Source organism: Trichechus manatus, unplaced genomic scaffold (assembly GCF_000243295.1).
Source record: "Trichechus manatus latirostris isolate Lorelei unplaced genomic scaffold, TriManLat1.0 scaffold00270, whole genome shotgun sequence".
NCBI classification, from domain to species: Eukaryota; Metazoa; Chordata; class Mammalia; order Sirenia; family Trichechidae; genus Trichechus; species Trichechus manatus.
This window is the reverse complement of record NW_004444206.1, coordinates 783673-801627: the sequence shown is the minus strand read 5'-3', so window position 1 is coordinate 801627 and position 17955 is coordinate 783673. Positions and strand designations below refer to the sequence as shown.

At 40.2% G+C, this 17955-nt stretch overlaps 1 protein-coding gene across 10 annotated transcripts in view; it reads right to left on the bottom strand.

Moving 5' to 3' along the window:
• The window catches only part of TRPC4 (transient receptor potential cation channel subfamily C member 4), a 331985-nt gene that overhangs the window by 37882 nt on the left and 276148 nt on the right, over positions 1 to 17955 (bottom strand). For all 10 annotated transcript variants that reach the window (XM_004389953.2, XM_004389954.2, XM_004389955.2 and 7 more), the window contains one exon: positions 2775 to 3088. In XM_004389953.2, the coding sequence (XP_004390010.1) occupies positions 2775 to 3088 (314 nt within the window). The remainder of the gene's footprint in view (positions 1 to 2774; positions 3089 to 17955) is intronic.

Below are 17955 nucleotides of genomic sequence, written 5' to 3'. Positions count from 1 at the left end.
ACAGACTGATTGCACATGGTGGGGGCAGGTAGGGTAAGGAGGAACATAGTATAAAACACACGTTGCTGATTTAAGTAACTGAGTGGGTTGTGGTGGCAATGACTGAGAAAGGGAGTTGAGAAAGAGTTTGAGAGAGACTATGATGAATTATCTTTGATTGAGTTTAAGTCTTTGTGAGCCGCGCATGAAGGAGTGTCCAATAGGCAGTTGGACACAGAGGTGTGGAGGAGATAGATCCGTGCTAGTTATACGTGTATGGAAGAACTCTCTTATGCACTTAGAGCAAAATTCATAATAACAGAAAAGTTTTCTTATGGAAATTGTGAAGAGGATCTGAGGAGAGTATGCTAAGGCAGACCACTATTTAAAAAGCAATAATGAAAATATACGGAGCCCTGGGGGTGGAGTGGTTAAGAGCTCAGCTGCTAACCAAAAGGTCGGCAGCCAGAATCCACCAGCCACTCCTTGAAAACCCTACGGGGCAGTTCTCCTCTGTCCTATAGAGTCATTAAGAGTCAGAATCGACTTGATGGCCATGGATTATTTTTTTTTCTTTTTTTAAAATTAAAATACAGTTATAGAAGAAAAATAAGAAATGTTAGAGAAGTAAATTGTGAAATGGGAGAATATAGTGACAACAGGAGTTAAAGGAGGATAAACCAAAATAAAAAACCAAATTCGTTGCCGTCCAGTTGATTCCGGCTCATAAGGTCGCTACAAGTAGGAATTGCTGACTAGGGCTTAAAAAAAAGGAAATGTTAAAAAAGGTCAAATGAAGCAACACACTGAGCAAGATAGAAACAGCTAAATGTCCACTGGTAGTGGTGATATGAAGGCTGTAGATGATATTTTCTAGGGTACTTTGAGTACTCAGTAGAGCTACGAAAGCAGAAGTCAAATTCCTAGTAATCTACCTCCAAAAATCAGCCATAGAAAATCCTGTGGAGCATAGTTCTGCTCTGACACACATGGGTTGCCATGAGTTGGAACTGACTCAATGGTAAATGGTTCTTGGTTTTGTTAGAGACAGAATTCTAGTTTATGAAAGGAGAGTCTGGTGGGGCCTAACCGTTGTAAGTCTCTAGTCCTAGTTGTCCTGGGCAAATTACCCAGTTAAGGACCACAAAAGAGTGAGGAAATACAGAAATGTGGATAGCGGAACTGAGACACACTCCAAGGCCAAGCCAGTCACAAGGATGTTGCTCCTACCCAGAGTCAGACAAGAGCAGAAAGAGGACAAGGCTGAGTAAGCTGGTTGGGCTAGAGAACAGCTGCTTAAGACTAGCAGGATAAAGAGGTGGGAAGAAAGGATGAGTTGACAAGGGGAAGCCACAATGAATTCTTGTTTTCTTTACAGTTCACAGTTTGTATCAAATCTATTTCTGAAGGGATTTGAGGTAGTTGAGGCTGAGATTAAAATTTTATGCATGTAAAAACAGATGCTGATTAAATAAAATGGTGTCTTACATATTGGGATCAAAAATACAACAGATACTAAGTTAAACCAACAAGAGGATTTTTACCATAAATGGTTTAGGTTATATAAATTATTGATTTCCTCCCACTTGAGGAATTACTGCACTCTCTTATATTACATAACATTCTGTGGTGGCCCACGATCAGGGTCTGACTATCAGTCACCTACAAAATGATAGTGTTTTCACATCATGGTCACTGCACAGATGAAAATCACCCAACATCTTTATTCATCTGCTAATTAAACCAAAAAACCAAACCAGTTGCCATCAAGTGGATTCAGAGTGGAACTGTGCTCCACAGGGGTTTCCAATGGCTTATTTTTTGGAAGCAGATTCCCAGGCCTTTCTTCTGAACCACCTCTCAGTGTATTTGAACTGCCAACCTTTCATTAGTAGCAGAGCGCTTAATGGGTTGCCACACCCAGGGACTCCTGTCTGCCGATTAACTGCCTGTTGATCCCAGTGGGAAGGAAATAGGCATGTAGTGGTGTATTCTGTGAGGTCTCAGTGAGCAGCAAACTCGAAGGCCATGAGGAGCCTGTGCTGCCAGCAAACCTGATTATGATAACTGCCAGAGGGTGAAAGTGGACAAAGGCTATTACTGCTTATCCAGGTGTAAGTCACAGAGAGTTTTGTGTGCATCATGTAACAGCCTAGATTATTACTGAGTTTCTACTTTGAATTTTTTTTAGATGCTAAGATTTTTGCGTAGGGAAACAAAAGAGATATGTGAAGGGAACTTAGTATCTAGAAAACACACGAGCGAAGATTGGAGAGCATTTAGATTTTCTTGCATGACCAGTTTTCCATATATTCTATCTTTGAATGCACTTGTAAGTTGTCACTGGAGTCCCTGGGCGGGGAAAACATAATATGCTTGCTGCTAAACGAAAGGTTGGCGCTTGAAGGAAACAGTTCCTCGGAGGAAAGGCCTGGCAATCTACTTCCAAAAAAATCAGCCATTGAAAACCCTTTGACATGCATGAGGTTGCCATGAGTGTAAGTCAACTCAACAGCAAGTGGTTTTGGCTTGGTTTTTAAGCTGTCAACGGTACACAAGTCTTTTTATTCCACATTTTAAGAGTCTATATAGCTTTCCTTTTTATGAGGTCATTTAAAAGACCATTTAACTAAAACTTAAATGTACTGAACCATATTAATTTTGTTTTCTGCATTAAGCATAATTTTAATTTTGTATTGTCTTTTCAACCACTTGTCAGGGATTTTTCAAATTCATAAGGTGATACACTCTAAATTTTGCACAGAGTTGCCAACAGAAATGTCTATTTCACTTACGTTGAAAATGCATTATTCTGCTTTTCACATCGTATGCCTTTGCAGCTTAACCCTTTTGTTTCTTCATAATAGAAGTACAATTGATTTAGGCCGTTGGCAAATGCTAGCAACACAAGGCAGTATATGAATAGAAACTTCAAAATGTCGAGGAGCATTCTTCCTAGTGATATTTGCAGAGGTCCCAGGTGAGAATTTGCGGTAAACAGTGAGATCAGGCGCAGGGAGCTGAAGATGTTTGCAATAGCAAATAATGCCTCGGCCACCAGAGTGGGATGCCACATGTCCCAAGATTCTCGTGGATTAAGAGCACTGTACTGGAGAAAACAGAAAAGAAGGGAAAGTAAACCAAACACATACACATGAGTATGTCAAGTTTAACCCTGGGATGCTTTTCCAGGTATTTCCAGCACAATGGTCCATTGCCAGGAAGCTATCTTCCATGATGGTGGCAGAATATTAATCTACACAAAAAGAAAACTTTATTAAAATAATTTCTAATTTATGAGCTTTAATGAAAGTGGCTTTCCTGGTCTTTGCTTGCATTTGGACTATTTGTTAATATGTGGATTGCATCTTTCTTTGAATTTCCAATGGAACTTTAAAAAAAGAAAAGGACAGATGTAGAAAAATAATAATATCTGGTTTTATATTGGGAAAAGATAGCATATCATGATAACATAGTACTTTATAAAAAAAAAAAACCTTAAATTTTTAACAAAATAATCAGTGACTTTATTTATAATATTTGACACACGACTGTTCTAGAGGAAACAGGTAGGATACAAATTACACGTACAGTCAAAGCAGTGGTCGGCTGCCTTGGAAACAGTAACGACCAACATGAGCCCAACTCTCCGTGCTTTGTATCTGCTACATCTTAAATGCAAATAAAACCTGACTTAGACATAGGCCTGGCCAGGCCAGTCAACCAACTGCTATTTTTAAAATACTTAATGTATAGAAAATGTAATATTTACCTAAACATTCATTAATTAGATAAAATACATGGTTGAAAAAATACTTGCTACTTTAAACTTTGACCAGAAAATATTTAAAAAGTCAGATTAATGAAAATGTCAGCTTTGAATTATCTTGATGTTGAGCCTTATAAAGAGCATGATGAAATTTATCCCTGGACTTTTGAAGTACATTTGTATTCTTTATTAAAAAGGGCCAAAGATACTTTTTGAAATGTTGCAATATAAAAACCTATAATTAAACCTCCTAAGAACTGAATAATAAATTGAGTTTTGTCTTAGCTATTTAGTGCTACTATAGCAGAAATACCACAAATGGGTGGCTTTAACAAACACAGATTTCTTTTCTCATAGTTTAGGACGCTAGATGTCCGAATTCAGAGAGCCGGCTGTAGGGGAAGCCTTTCTCTCTCTGTCGGCTCTGAAGGAAGGTCCTTGTCTCTTCAGTGTCTGCTTCCTGGTTCCTTGGACCTCCATTTTGTCTTGGCATCTATCTTACCCCATCTCTCCTCTGCTCCCTTGTTTAATCTTTTCGTATCTCAGAAGTGATTAACTCAAGACACACCCTACACTAATCCTGCCTCATTAACATGATAAAGACAACCCGTTTCTAAATGCAATTACAAACAGAAGTTAGGATTTACAACACATAGTTTTAGAGGACACAGTTCAATCCATAATATTTCACTCTTGCCCCCTCCCCCCGAATTTATGTTCTTGCCACACATAAAACACAATCACCCCGTCACATCACCCCAAAACTCTTTAATCAACTCCAAGGCTAAAATCTCATCTTCTGAATCAACTAAATCAAATATGAGTGGGACTTTAAGCACAATCTGCCCTGGAGCAAAATTCCTCTTAATCTGTGAACCTGTAAAATAAAAACACAAGCTATCTGTTTCCAAAGTAGGAGCCCTAGTGGCGCAGTATTAAAATGCTCTGCTGCTAACCAAAAGGTTGGTAGTTCAAACCGGATGTACAACAGAAGGAAAGACTGCCCGGTCCTGTGCCATCCTCACAATCGTTGCTATGTTTGAGCCCATTGTTGCAGCTACTGTGTCAATCCACCTGGTCAAAGTTCTTCCTCTTTTCCACCAACTCTCTACTTTACCAAGTATGATGTCCTTCTCCAGAGACTGGTCCCTCCTGATAACATGTACAAAGTACGTCATGAGTCAAAGTCTCGCCATCCTCACTTCCAAGGAGCACTCTGGCTGTATTTCTTCCAAGACAGACTTGTTCATTCTTCTGGCAGTCCATGGTATATTCAATATTCTTCATCAACACCATAATTCAAAAGCATCAGTTCTTTGATCTTCTTTATTGATTGTCCAGCTTTCACATGCATACGAGGCGACTGAAAATATTATGGCTTGGGTCAGGTGCACCTTATCCTCAAAGGGACATCTTTGCTTTTTAACACTGTAAAGAGGTCATTTGCAGCAGATTTGCCCCATGCAATACGTCATTTGATTTCTTGACTGCTCCTTCCATGGGCGTTGATTGTGGATCCAAGTTAAATGAAATCCTTTACAACTTCAATCTTTTCTCTGTTTATCATGATGTTGCTTATCGGTCCAGTTGTGAGGAGTTTTCTTTTCTTTATGTTGAGGTGTAATCCATAATGAAGGCTGTAGTCTTTGATCTTTATCAGTAAGTGCTTCAAGTTCTCTTTGCTTTCAGCAAGCAAGGTTGTGTCATCTGCATAATGCAGCTTGTTAATGAGTCTTCCTCCAATCCTGATGCCCCCCGTTCTTCTTCATACAGTCCAGCTTCTCAGATTATTTGCTCAGCATACAGATTGAATAAGTATGGTGAAAGGATGCAGTCCTAACACACACCTTTCTTGATTTTAGACCATGCAGTATCCCCTTGCTCGGTTCGAATGACTGCCTCTTGGTCTATGTACAGGTTCTACATGATCACAATTAAGTGTTCTGGAATTCCCATTCTTCACAATGTTATCCATAATTTGCTATGATCCACACAGTCAAATGCCTTTGCGTAGTCAATAAAACACAGGTAAACATCTTTCTGGTATTCTCTGCTTTCAGCCGAGATCCATCTGACTTCAGCACTGATATCCCTTGCTCCATGTCCTCTTCTGAATCTGGTTTGACTTTCTGGCAGTTCCCTGTTGATGTACTTCTGTAACCGCCTTTGAATTATCCTCAACAAAATTGTACTTCCGTGTGATCTTAATGATACTGTTTGATAATTTCTGCATTCTGTTGGATCACCTTTCTTTGGAATGGGCTCAAATATGGGTCTCTCGCAGTTGGTTGGCCAGGTAGCTATCTTCCAAATTTCTTGGCATAGACGAGTGAGCACCTCCAGCACTGCATCCTTCTGTTGCAACATCTTCACTGGTATTCCATCAGTTCCTGGAGCCTTGTTTTTCGCCAGTGCCTTCAGTGCAGCTTAGACGTCTTCCTTCAATACCATCGGTTCTTGATCATATGCTACTTCCTGACACGGCTGAACGTTGACCAGTTCTTTTTGGTACAGAGACTGTATTCCTGTCATCTTCTTTTGATGCTTCCTGTGTCGTTTGTCGTTCAATATTGTCCCAGTAGAATCCTTCAATATTGCAACTTGAGGCTTGGATTTTTTCTTCAGTTCTTTCAGCTTGGGAAATGCCGAACATGTTTTTCTGTTTTGGCTTTCTAACTGCAGATCTTTGCACATTTCCTTATAATACTTTGCTTTGTCTTTTCTAGCTGCCTTTTGAAATCTTCTGTTCAGCTCTTTTCCTGCATCATTTCTTCCATTTGCTTTAGCTACTCTACATTCAAGAGCAAGTTTCAGAGTCTCTTCTGACATCCATTTTGGTCTTTTCTTTCTTTCCTGTCTATTTAATGATCTTTTGTTTTCTTCATGTATGATGTGCTTGATATCTTCTCACAAATTGTCTGGTCTTTGGTCATTAGTGGTCAGTGCATCCAATCTACTCACGAGATGGTCTCCAAATTCAGATGGGATATACTCAAGGTCATATTTTGGCTCTCCCAGACTTGTTTGAATTTTCTCCAATTTCAACTTGAACTTGCATATGAGCAATTGATGGTCTTCCACAGTCGGCCCCTGGTCTTGTTCTGACTGATGATATTGAGCTTTTCCATCGTCTCTTTCCACAGATGTAGTTGATTTGATTCCTGTGTTTTCCGTCTGATGAGGTCCACATGTATAGTTGCTGTTTATGTTGTTGAAAAAAGGTATTTGCAATGAAGAAGATGTTGGTCTTGCAAAATTCTATCAATGGATATCTGGCATTGTTTCTATCATCAAGGCCGTATTTTCCAACTACCAATTCTTCATTTCCTACTTTGGCATTTCAATCACCAGTAATTACCAATACATCTTGATTGCATGTTTGATCAATTTCACACTGCAGAAGTTGGTAAAAATCTTCAGTTTCCAAGGTTACAGCCTTGAAACCCTATGGGGGCAGTTCTACTGTGTCCTATAGGGTCTCTATGAGTCGGAATTGATGCGACAGCAGCGGATTTGGTTTTATTGTTTCCAAAGTACTATGGTGGAACAGGCACAAGGTAGACATTTCCATTACAAATAGGAGAAATTGGAGGGAAAAAAGAAATAACAGGTACCAAGCAAGTCAATGCTTGAAAATAATTCCCTCTTCTTTGAGACCATCTGTGCAATGGCCCCACCTTCTAGAATCTGGGTGTTGGCCATGCCCTTGGGATTCTGTGTGGAGGTCCCTCGGCCCTGGTCTTTAGCTCCACCTTCCAGGCCCACTGGGACAGCAATTCTGTTCCCTCGGCTTTGGGTGGCCCATTCTCCTAGTCCATATGAGTGGCAACCCCACCCTGTTTGCACAGGCAGGTCTTGCTCTTCTGCCCCTTGGGCATGGCAGCCCCACCCTCTCATCTTTGGGTGGTGGCCCCATCCCCTGGCACACCTTACTGGTAACACCACACTCCAGAAGCGAGTTGGTGAAGGTCCAACTCTTTGTAACCTAGGAAGCTGTGGCCCTACCCTTTGAGATCCAGGAGACCATGTCCCCACCCTTTGAAACTGAGAAGGCCCTGATTCCTGCGCTCCTTCCACCAGTTCTTCTATCTTTGAGCTGCTCCAAGGATGGTCCTTTTCTTTTCTTGGAAGACAACAGATGTAGCTCCTTTGGCCTATTTCCTGCCTGTAGAATTCCAAGAGGCAGACAGCGTTCTTTCCTTTCATTATTTCTCTGTCCCCTTTAGTCTAAGCTGATGGGTTTTCTGCTGTGGTAGTTAGTTAATCAGTCACAGGCTTAATCTCTTTATAACAAAAGATTGTGTAGCCACATCCTTGGTAAACGTTCTAGGACACGTGTCCTTTGTACAACAGAATTTTCCAAATCATTTAGTTTTGTTTTCATTTTGCACAGTTCATTTTTAAGTCCATCTCTTTCCTCTTGTGTTTTCCTATAAGCGACAAACAGAAACCATGTGGCCCCTTTAAGATCTTGCTTAGAAATCTCATCAGCCAGATATTGAAGTCCATCACTTACAAGTTCTACCTCCCACCAAACAGTTGAACATAATTCAAACAAGTTATTTGCCACTTTATGAAAAGTATTGCCGTTCCTCCACTGTCCAGTCATCACATTTCATCATTTTTTTTAAAGCCTCACCAGAAGCACATTTTATGTCCAAATTTCTTGCAAAATTCTGTTGCTGGCACCATATGTATTCTCTAAGATGATAGAGACTTTCTCTATAACTCCCTTAATTTCCTTTTAGGTCTCACCAGAATTGCCTTGATGTCCTTAATTCTACCAACAGTCTCTTCAAGGCAATCTAGGCTTTCACTATTAGGCACCTTAAAACTCTTCCAGCGTCTACCCATTATCCAATTCCAAACCTGCTTCCACATTTTAGGTATCTGTTAGAGTAGCACCCCTCTCTGCTGGTATCAAATTCTGTCTTAGTCATCTAGTGCAGCTATAACAGAAATACTACAAGTCAGTGGTTTTTACAAACAGGAATTTATTTTCTCACAATTCAGGAGGCTAGAAGTTCTAATTCAGTGTGCTGGCTTAGGGAAAGGCTTTCTCTCTGTCAGCTCTGGAGGAAGGTCCTTATCTCTTCTAAGCTTCTGTTCCTGGCCAATCTTCATGCGGCTTGCCATCTCTCTTCCCCCATGTCTGCTTGCTAGCTTGCTTTTAATCTCTCTTATATCTCAAAAGTGATTGACTCAAGATACACCCTATACCAGTCCTGCCTCAGTAACATAACAAATAAAACCCATTCCTAAATGGGATTATATCCACAGGCATAGAGGTTAGGATTTACAACAGTTATTTTTGGGAGACACATTTTAATCCATAACAGTTCTCTTCTTCTTCATGCACATCATTAAAAAATGTCTAGACAACAAACTAGTTTTCCTAATGATCATGTCAGAAAACAAAACAGTCTACTTCGTTATAAATCCCATCAGAATATTTTCATTCTTTTAATATTGCATTTTTACCAAAGGCCTTTACAAATGTTAATTAATTCTCCTTGAAACTAGTAGATTGTATTTTTTCATCTCCCTGAGAAGTAAAATGCATCACAAGCTCCTGATCTTATTCAACATTCAGATTCTTGCTTGACTAACAATTTAAAACAATCAAGTTTGAACTGGAAGGAAATGATTTTCTATTTTTAAACCCTGACAACTGTGCTTGAACATTCCCATCATAACTTTAGCATAAAATAGTTAATGGCTGAAGATGCAGAAAAAAATTATGATGCTGTTCTTATTCATCATAACAAGTACCAGAGCAGGGGTTTGAAGGTACCAAACACTACTTAATTCTCTCCACCTGGTTTCCCTATACATGGTGCCATCTTTTCCTTCAAGTGGAAAGATCATATTCTCCTTCCTTTTCTTAGTTCTCTTGAAAGACATGTATGTTTAAGTGGAGAATGACTCTCCCTATGGTGATGGTTAATTCCACGTTTTCTTCTTTTTTTTAACCTAATATTGGAAGAGGCTGCACAGGCCCGGCTCACTGTTATTTACTCCCACTGCTAATCGCCACATTGTCTCATGATCTTGTTTTTCCCTACAGTTCCAGTCTCTACAAAAGGTGTAAGATTAACCGATGTTCCTCCTTGGAGGGTGGAAAACAAGCGATAATGATCTAGGAATGACAAACCAAACAAAGCACCCATCTTGGGACAAAAATACCAGGATGTGACCAGATAACCCCCAAGAAAAGATTTACTCATCTGGGAGGTGACCACCTCAAGGGGGGAACTAACACAAACTTCTAAGACCCATAATCCTGTCCCTATAAAAGCCTTTGGCCGATCTCCAGTTGGGGAGACAGGTTTTTTGGAGGAATCTATTCGCCTCTGTCTCCTATACATCATTATATAATAAAACTCTCGCTGCTCACCTCACCCCTGTCTCAGAATAGGCTATTGCAGCAGGCGGCTCCAATTCGCATTATTGCGGTAACAACATGGCCTAAGACTATATGTCAAATGTACAAAATACGAAAGAGTAAGCACGCTGACCACCACTCATCTGCCAGTTTGCCATACTGGTAGCCTCAGTGTCGCTGTGATGCTGGAAGCTATGCCACTAGTATGTCAGATACCAGCAGGGTCAGGTTTTCAGTGGAGCTTCCAGACTAAGACCAACTAGGAAGAAAGGCCTGGTGATCTACTTCTAAAAATTAGCCAATGAAAATCCTATGGATCACAACAGAACATTGTAGGATATAGTGATGGAAGATGTGCCTCCTTGGTTGGAAGGCACTCAAAATACACAGTGGCTATAACAATGGACTTGAGCATATCAAAGGTCTGGAAGATGGCACAGGATCAGGCAGTGTTTCGTTTTCTTTTACTTGGGGTGGTCATGAGTCAGAACCAATTCAACGGCAATTAACAACAACAAAGCGTATTGAGGATGCAATCCTTTTCTTTGAAGTTCTCACATTTAACACAATTCACTGCATATAGTAAGTGCTCAAAAAACATTGTTTCCTCTCAATTATTCATATTCCGCTGAGGAAGACAGTTAGGAGCACAGCTGATTGTAATAAAAATGCTCAAAGAGAAAGAACAATGTGCCATGGGAATAAAAGAGGAAATGATTAATTCTGTCTGGGACTATGGGACCAGGAATGAACAGAGATTGTATGTTGTTAAAGCTTCAAGGGTCTCCCAGCTCATCTAATTCAGTGGAAACCTACAGATGGTGTGTCTTGCTCTAGGTTTCACAGACAGTCCAAGGCAACTGGTTGTAGCTCCTTCATCACCCTGCAACTACTCCTGATCTACGATGGGCCATTGTGTTCATGGTTCATGGAACCCTTCCTCGTGAATTGTCTCAGGGGGACTCACAAACATGAGCAAGGTTTTCCATTTTAGACATCATGAGATGCCAGATTTAGCGCCAGTGTAATTATGCAAGTCTGCTTCAGAGTCTAGCACCTCTGGTAATGGTCTGGAAACAATACTCCATGAATGTGTTCACATCTCAGCACCTTAGGACTTTCAGAGAAAAAAATACTGATCTCTGGGTTAAAGAAGGTTTGAATGGGAAACAAGCCTTGAAAGTTAGAGACCTCCTGGGAGATTTAAAGAAATATCTTCCCTGGAGCCATCTGCTTACGTTCTATGGATAATAAACCCAGGGACCTTCACCTCCCCAGAGAGGATATGTTTACTTTAGCAGGCAAAGGTCTCTTTCTCTCTCCTTTCTCCAGAGAACAGGATGTGCAGCTCGCCCAGCGGCCAGGTATAGGTTCTGAGATTTCTCCTTTCAGAATCTCTCTCCTGTGGTACAATCCCCTGTAGGCGCAGGGTACATCTGCTCTCATCATGTCACCCCACGGGGGACTGGGGCATGAGGAACCCATGCTCAGATTGCTATGTAAGTAAATAATTTGTCTGTTCTCTGATCTAGAAGCTCATATTTCCTGTCAGGATAAAATAAATAAATGTAGGCATAAAAACTATAGTAAGCACCCCTGATTTCATTCTTTCAACCTCCGCTTTTTAATTTTTCTCCAGTCTGTCATTATTTAGTAAATATTACACTTACTTAGGTTTTAAGTATAGGCATTGTTTTACAAGGTGATTTTTAAATTCTTACAAATCATGGTATTTTGTGAATTTTTTGAAAATAATTTCAATTCTTCAGGTATTAAATGTATCTCCCAAACTTATCATTAGAACTTAAAAGATCAACTTGGTTTTTTAATATAGTCTTTGAATCTATTCTCTAACAATTATTTTAAAATCTATGTTCCCTTTGCCTACTACCTGTCTGTCGGTTGGTCTTACTATGGTGGCTTGTGTATTGTGGTGATGCTGGAAGCTATGCCACTGGTATTTATAATACCAACAGCACCACCCATGGTGGGCAGGTTTCAGAGAAGCTTCCAGACTAAGACAGACTAGGAAGAAAGGTCTGGCAATCTACTTCTGAAAATTAGCCAAGGAAACTCCGAAGGATCACAACAGAATATTTTCCGACATAGTGCTGGAAGATGCACGGACTCAAGCAGAACAGGGTGATGTTTTGTTCTGTTATAATAACCTTGCCATGAGTTGGCGCCAACTCAATGCAACTAACAACAATAATCAATTTCATCTTTCCTTTTTGCCACCAGCAATTTGTACTGCCTCTTCTCAATATCCTTTGCAGGTGGCTCTTTCTCACCTGCCCCTTTAAATGCGGAGTTCCCTTCTCAGGCCTCTTCTGTTCTACTCACATTCCCTGGGTGTTTTAGATGATTTTGCTGTCAGTTATGTGTTGATGACTCTCCATTTCACATCCCCAGCCCACACTCCTCACCTTACAGCCGTGTGTGATGGTCTACTGCCTTTCGGACTTTCTACTTGATATCTCACAAACATCTCAAACTCACAGACCAAACAACGAAACTTATCATGGTTTCCTCCCCAAACTCTTCTCCCACTTGCGTTTTCTGATCTCAGTGAATAGCAGCAAATCACCCAAGTCAGAATCTGGGATTCATCCTTGGGTCTTCTCTTACAAACTCCCAGCACCTGGATCTGAATCTTACACACCCTCACTGTCATTTCTCACAAAGGTGAGTACAATAGCTTCCTAACTGCTCTCCCTGCCTTCAATTTTATCTCCCAATCACCTGTCATTTCCCCCAGAATGGGCTTTTAAAAGGGCCAATCAGACCTTGTCACATCTTGCTTAATATCATTCAGTGAGTTTGCATTGACTTTGAGAAGAAATTAAAATATCTCAATGTATCGACATAGGGCTCTGGAATCTGGGTCCTGGTTTTGATGGCGACTGCTCTGCTACTTGTCCCCAATTAAGCGTCTAGTTTTCCAGCTAAAATCTTTAATAATCATAATTCCCCAAATTAGCCACACATTCTCAGTGTCATGCGTTTCTGTGAACACTGAGCCCTGTGTCCAGAATGAATTAAAATTCCTTTTTCAGAAGTAAATCGCCTCTGAGTGGACTTGAACCTTTAAACTTTCGGTTAGCAGTCAAATGCGTTATCCGTTTGTACCACCCAGGGGTTCCAGTCTTGTGATATGGGCTTACAATATAGTGAAGAAGACAGACATTAGTAAGCGGCACTAATCCTTGCCTTGAGAAGCACTCTCTGACTGCAGTTGAACGAACACAAGGATCCTGTTGACCAGAGCCCGCAGCTCCGTATTACAGGATAATCTTTGCGGGAAGGATCAAGTGCTACCCAAAACACCTACAGACCTTTGGTTCCTTCTTTCCCCATTCTCTCAAGTATTTGTGGTCCAGCCTAAACCTAAGTTAGCTTGCTTTTGCCCCAAGTCTTCATTTCTATTCAGATTCTTTTTTTAAGAGAAATGCTTCTTTTGCAGACAGATATAACGGAATAGTCACCCTATGGCATCCCTGAATTACTAGTCAATTTTCTATGCAGGGAGCTTTGTCTAATGTATATTCAGATGCCAGGCATATATATAGTAGTGTGCTTTATATAAGATAAAAACTCAGAAAGCATTCTAGGCAGAAGAATCATTGATATATTGACCTAAAGGAGATGGATCATTTGGAGAAATGTGAGGAGCTTGATAGAGCTGGAACAAAGAGGGTTTGGGAGTAAGGAGAGACGATTGGAGAAGAAGCTGGAGCCAGATCATGAAGGCCTGAGCAGAAGTGTGAAGCAAGGAAGATGGATTGAGTCACAATATAGAATCATAATTTCCTTGAATGTAGAAACATGTATGTCATTTTCATATACTGTACAGTCTCTGGTACATACCTACACAAGTGAAGTAATCAATTAAAATGTTTTATGGATACCTTAAAGACCATAAAGAAATGTCTGACCAGAAAAAATGAAGCTCTGATTGAGTTGAGGTTTGAAATCCATTCTGTGTGAGAAAACCAGTTCTGCCTGTTAAGAAAATATGATTTTTTCCTTGTAATCAAGCCAAAACCTAGCACTGCCAGTTTATTTCCAAAGGGCTTTTATGTAACTGTGACCCCTCTGTGAACTCTTTATGGTAACTAAGCGACAACTGACCAACACAGCACCCATGTCACTAAGTAGCTATCTTACCTCACCAAGCACAAGTCAGAATTTTGTTACCTTGTTTCCAAAGGAACCTTGACCCAAACAGCTCCTCTCTTGCTCTATGGTTTGCTCCCAAGGAGTCTTAAATTACAACCTGTAAACCACCAGTCAATGTAACGTCACTAAGTAGGTAACTAGTCAACAAAAGCTCTGTAACCAATCATTATTAAAGTCCCACTTAGTTATCCTGCCTTTGACAATGATGTATCTTTACTTTCTTCTGTAACAGTGTTTTTGCTGCTCCAGGACTGTAATTCAGTGGATGTCGCTAGTCTCTTGTGCCTGGTGTATACCAGGAGGTCCCTCATTGCAATGATTGTCTTGGTCTTTGTCTTGGCTTAATAAAAATCTCTTTTAATTAAATCTGAGCCTGGGGTCTTTTCCCCCTATGACAAATGAATAAAGATTAAATTGATACAAAGTGAATATATTTGTCATACGAGATTAAGGGAAGGTCTACATTGGTTTTAAGGAGCCTTTGTTGTACAAGCAGTTTGTGATCAGCTGCTAACCTAAAGGTTGGTGGTTTGAACCCACCTAGTGGCTCTGTGGAAGAAAGGCCTGGCAAACCATTTCTGTAAAGATTAGAGCCAAGAAAACCCTAGGGAGCACAATTCTACTCTCTGACATACGTGGTCACCATGAGTGGGAATCAACTCAATGGCAACAGGTTTTTTTATAGTTGTTTTAATGTGTGATTTACAAAGCAAAAACTTTTCTCTTTCAACAAAGTGTTAGACAAGTAGCCAAAGACAACAGGAAGGTATATGATTTTCTCATGTCCTAGATAATACTTGATTAAATAACCAGGGTTCAAATATCTATAGCTCATTGATGCAGAAGTAAAGAATATTTTAGAAAATCCTATAATTTGGAGAGCATACTATAGTTGTAGCATTTGTTAAATGGAAACAATATTTCTAGCTGACAAGAGTAAGTGGGATCATTGAGACATATTTACTTAGCACTGTTTAGAAAAATGTCACTATGAAAAATTTCATCACAACTGTTCAAACAAGTATTCATAATAATTTTGAGTTTTGAAAATATTACTTAAATTATATAGTGGAAGTGGTAAAGGAATTTAATCCTTTCTACCAAATGACTGAAGATTAATACAAGGGACAAGTTCTATCTATGGAAAAGAGGCTGAAGAGTATTTAGGGGAAAAGTCTCAACCTGTCCCAATGAAGCTGAAGTAGCATATTGTAAATGTGCCTCCAGGCATCAATAAACTCCAGATTAATTAACATTTCATACATAGTGAGAAGAAGAAATGACTGACAAACTTTCCTCTTGAGGATCAGGAGCAAATTAAAACAAACAAATAAAAAAACCAAAAACCCGTAAAATGCTAATGAATCAAGTATTCAGAGAAGCACCACAGAACCTTGTAAGTAAGGAGCAGAATCCTCAAGTTATATATAGTTTTGTTCTATGTCTTTGTAACAATATAATGTGGTTGCATTGTACATAAAAGCAACTCCTGAGCACTTAACACTGAGTTGCTGTCTATGGCATTAAACATGCTTATTAATGTAATCTCCATAAACATTCTATGGGGTTTAATTATTATTGTTGTTTTAAAGATAAGAAAATTGAGGCATAGATTAAGTAATTTGCCCCAAATCACACAAGTAGGAAGTAATATAGACAGTGTTCACATCAAGTGTGGGCTCAGAGCCCAAACTTAGCTGTGGCCATGGTATACGACAAGCAGGTTGCTGTGGAGTTGATTCCGACTCGTGGCAACTTCATGTGTGTCAGAGTAGAACTCTGTTCCGTGGTGTTTTCAATGGCTGATTTTTCAGAAGTAGATCACCAGGCCTTTCTTCCAAGGTGCCTCTGAGTGGATTTGAACTGCCAACCTTTCAGTTAGCGGCTGAGTGCTTAACCATTTATGCCACCAAGGGACTACATGGCCTGGCTTAGAAGGGTCCTTTTGTGTATGTTTTATAAAGATACCCCCTAGATGGATGAATTGAAACAGGATGGATGGATCAATTAAGCAAGGGTGGCCCCTCTGGCCAGATCTATTCTACAAGTGCCCCTTCTGGACAAACGAATTACAAAAGGCTTCCTTTTCTGTGGGCTGACACAGTTTTTGGTCTAGATCCACGCCTTGGCCAGAAAGAGCCAGGGATGAATTTGTGCTCCCAGGTCTGCACGCTCAGGAAGGAGGGAGAACCTGTACAATCCCAGCAGAGGTCCTAGTTATGACCTGCCTCTCTGGTGACCCATAATAGGTAAACTGACTGTTCATCAGGGAGCAGCAACAAGATGACACCATCTACCTCTACTTCATAGCTAATACACCACCTCTCTTTGGATCCTTCCTCTTAAATATTCCTTAATTCCAACCTTCTATTAGCTTCCCTCGTGTCCACTGCTGTATTTTAGGTATTCATCATCATTTGACTCATTCTCTGCTTAACTCTCTTAATGACCTCACTATTTAGAAGGTAAAATCTACATTCTACAGCAGAATACGCAAAGTTATTCTAATCTTCCCCCGTCCCCATTTCTTGAATCATCTCTTATGGATATTGAATTCTACTTTATACTCTCAGACTTCAGAACATTGGATTGTCTCTCTGGAATGATCACACATGTTCATTGCTATGGATTGAATTGTGCCCCCCCAAAATGTGTGTCAATTTAGCTAGGCCATGATTCCCAGTATTGTGTGATTGTCCGCCATTTTGTCATCTGATGTGATTTTCTTATGTGTTGCAAATCTTACCTCTGTGATGTTAATGAGGCAGGATTAGAGGCAGTTATGTTAATGAGGCAGGACATAATCTACAAGATTAGGTTATTTTGAGTCAATCTCTTTTGAGATATAAAAGAGAGAAGCAAGCAGAGAGACCGGGGGGCCTCATACCACCAAGAAAGCAGTGCCAGAAGCAGAGAGTGTCCTTTGGACCCAGGGTTCCTCCACTGAGAAGCTCCTCAACCAGGGAAAGATTGATGACAAGGACCTTCCTCCAGAGCCGACAGAGAGAGAAGGCCTTCCCCTGGAGCTAGTGCCTGAATTCGGACTTCTAGCCTCCTAGACTGTGAGAGAATAAATTTCTCTTTGTTAAAGCCATCCACTTGTGGTATTTCTGTTATAGCAGCACTAGTTAACTAAGACATTCATGAACCTGACAGATGTCCCCACTCATTCTGGCCTCTGTATAACTCAAGACACTGCCAGTAAATGTTAGCTCCTTTCTTGATGCTGCTGTAGCGCATCCTGTAGATCTTACCACATTCTAAGATCGTTACTTACATGCATTTCTGTTTCACCCACCTGACTGTGAATTACCCAAAGGCAGGGACTCGAACTCAAATGTCTTTGCATTTTGAGTAACCAGATCAAACGCTGGTTTCTTGGTGGGTCCCAGTAAATGCTTACTGATTAATAGCTGTTTGCCTTATAAATAGCAGAATCTAGTTGTGCAATAGAAATAAGGTACCTTTTCCTAAAGTAGTAATTAGCATGACAAACTGAATGACAGGAAAAAACAGAAGGTAAAGAAGGGCAAAACAGCAAGTTGGCACGACACTATAGGCTGTTCTTCTAATTATTAGTTCATCATCATCATCATCATCATCATTTTACGGCTAAGAGCCTGAGGCATACATTAAGTGACTT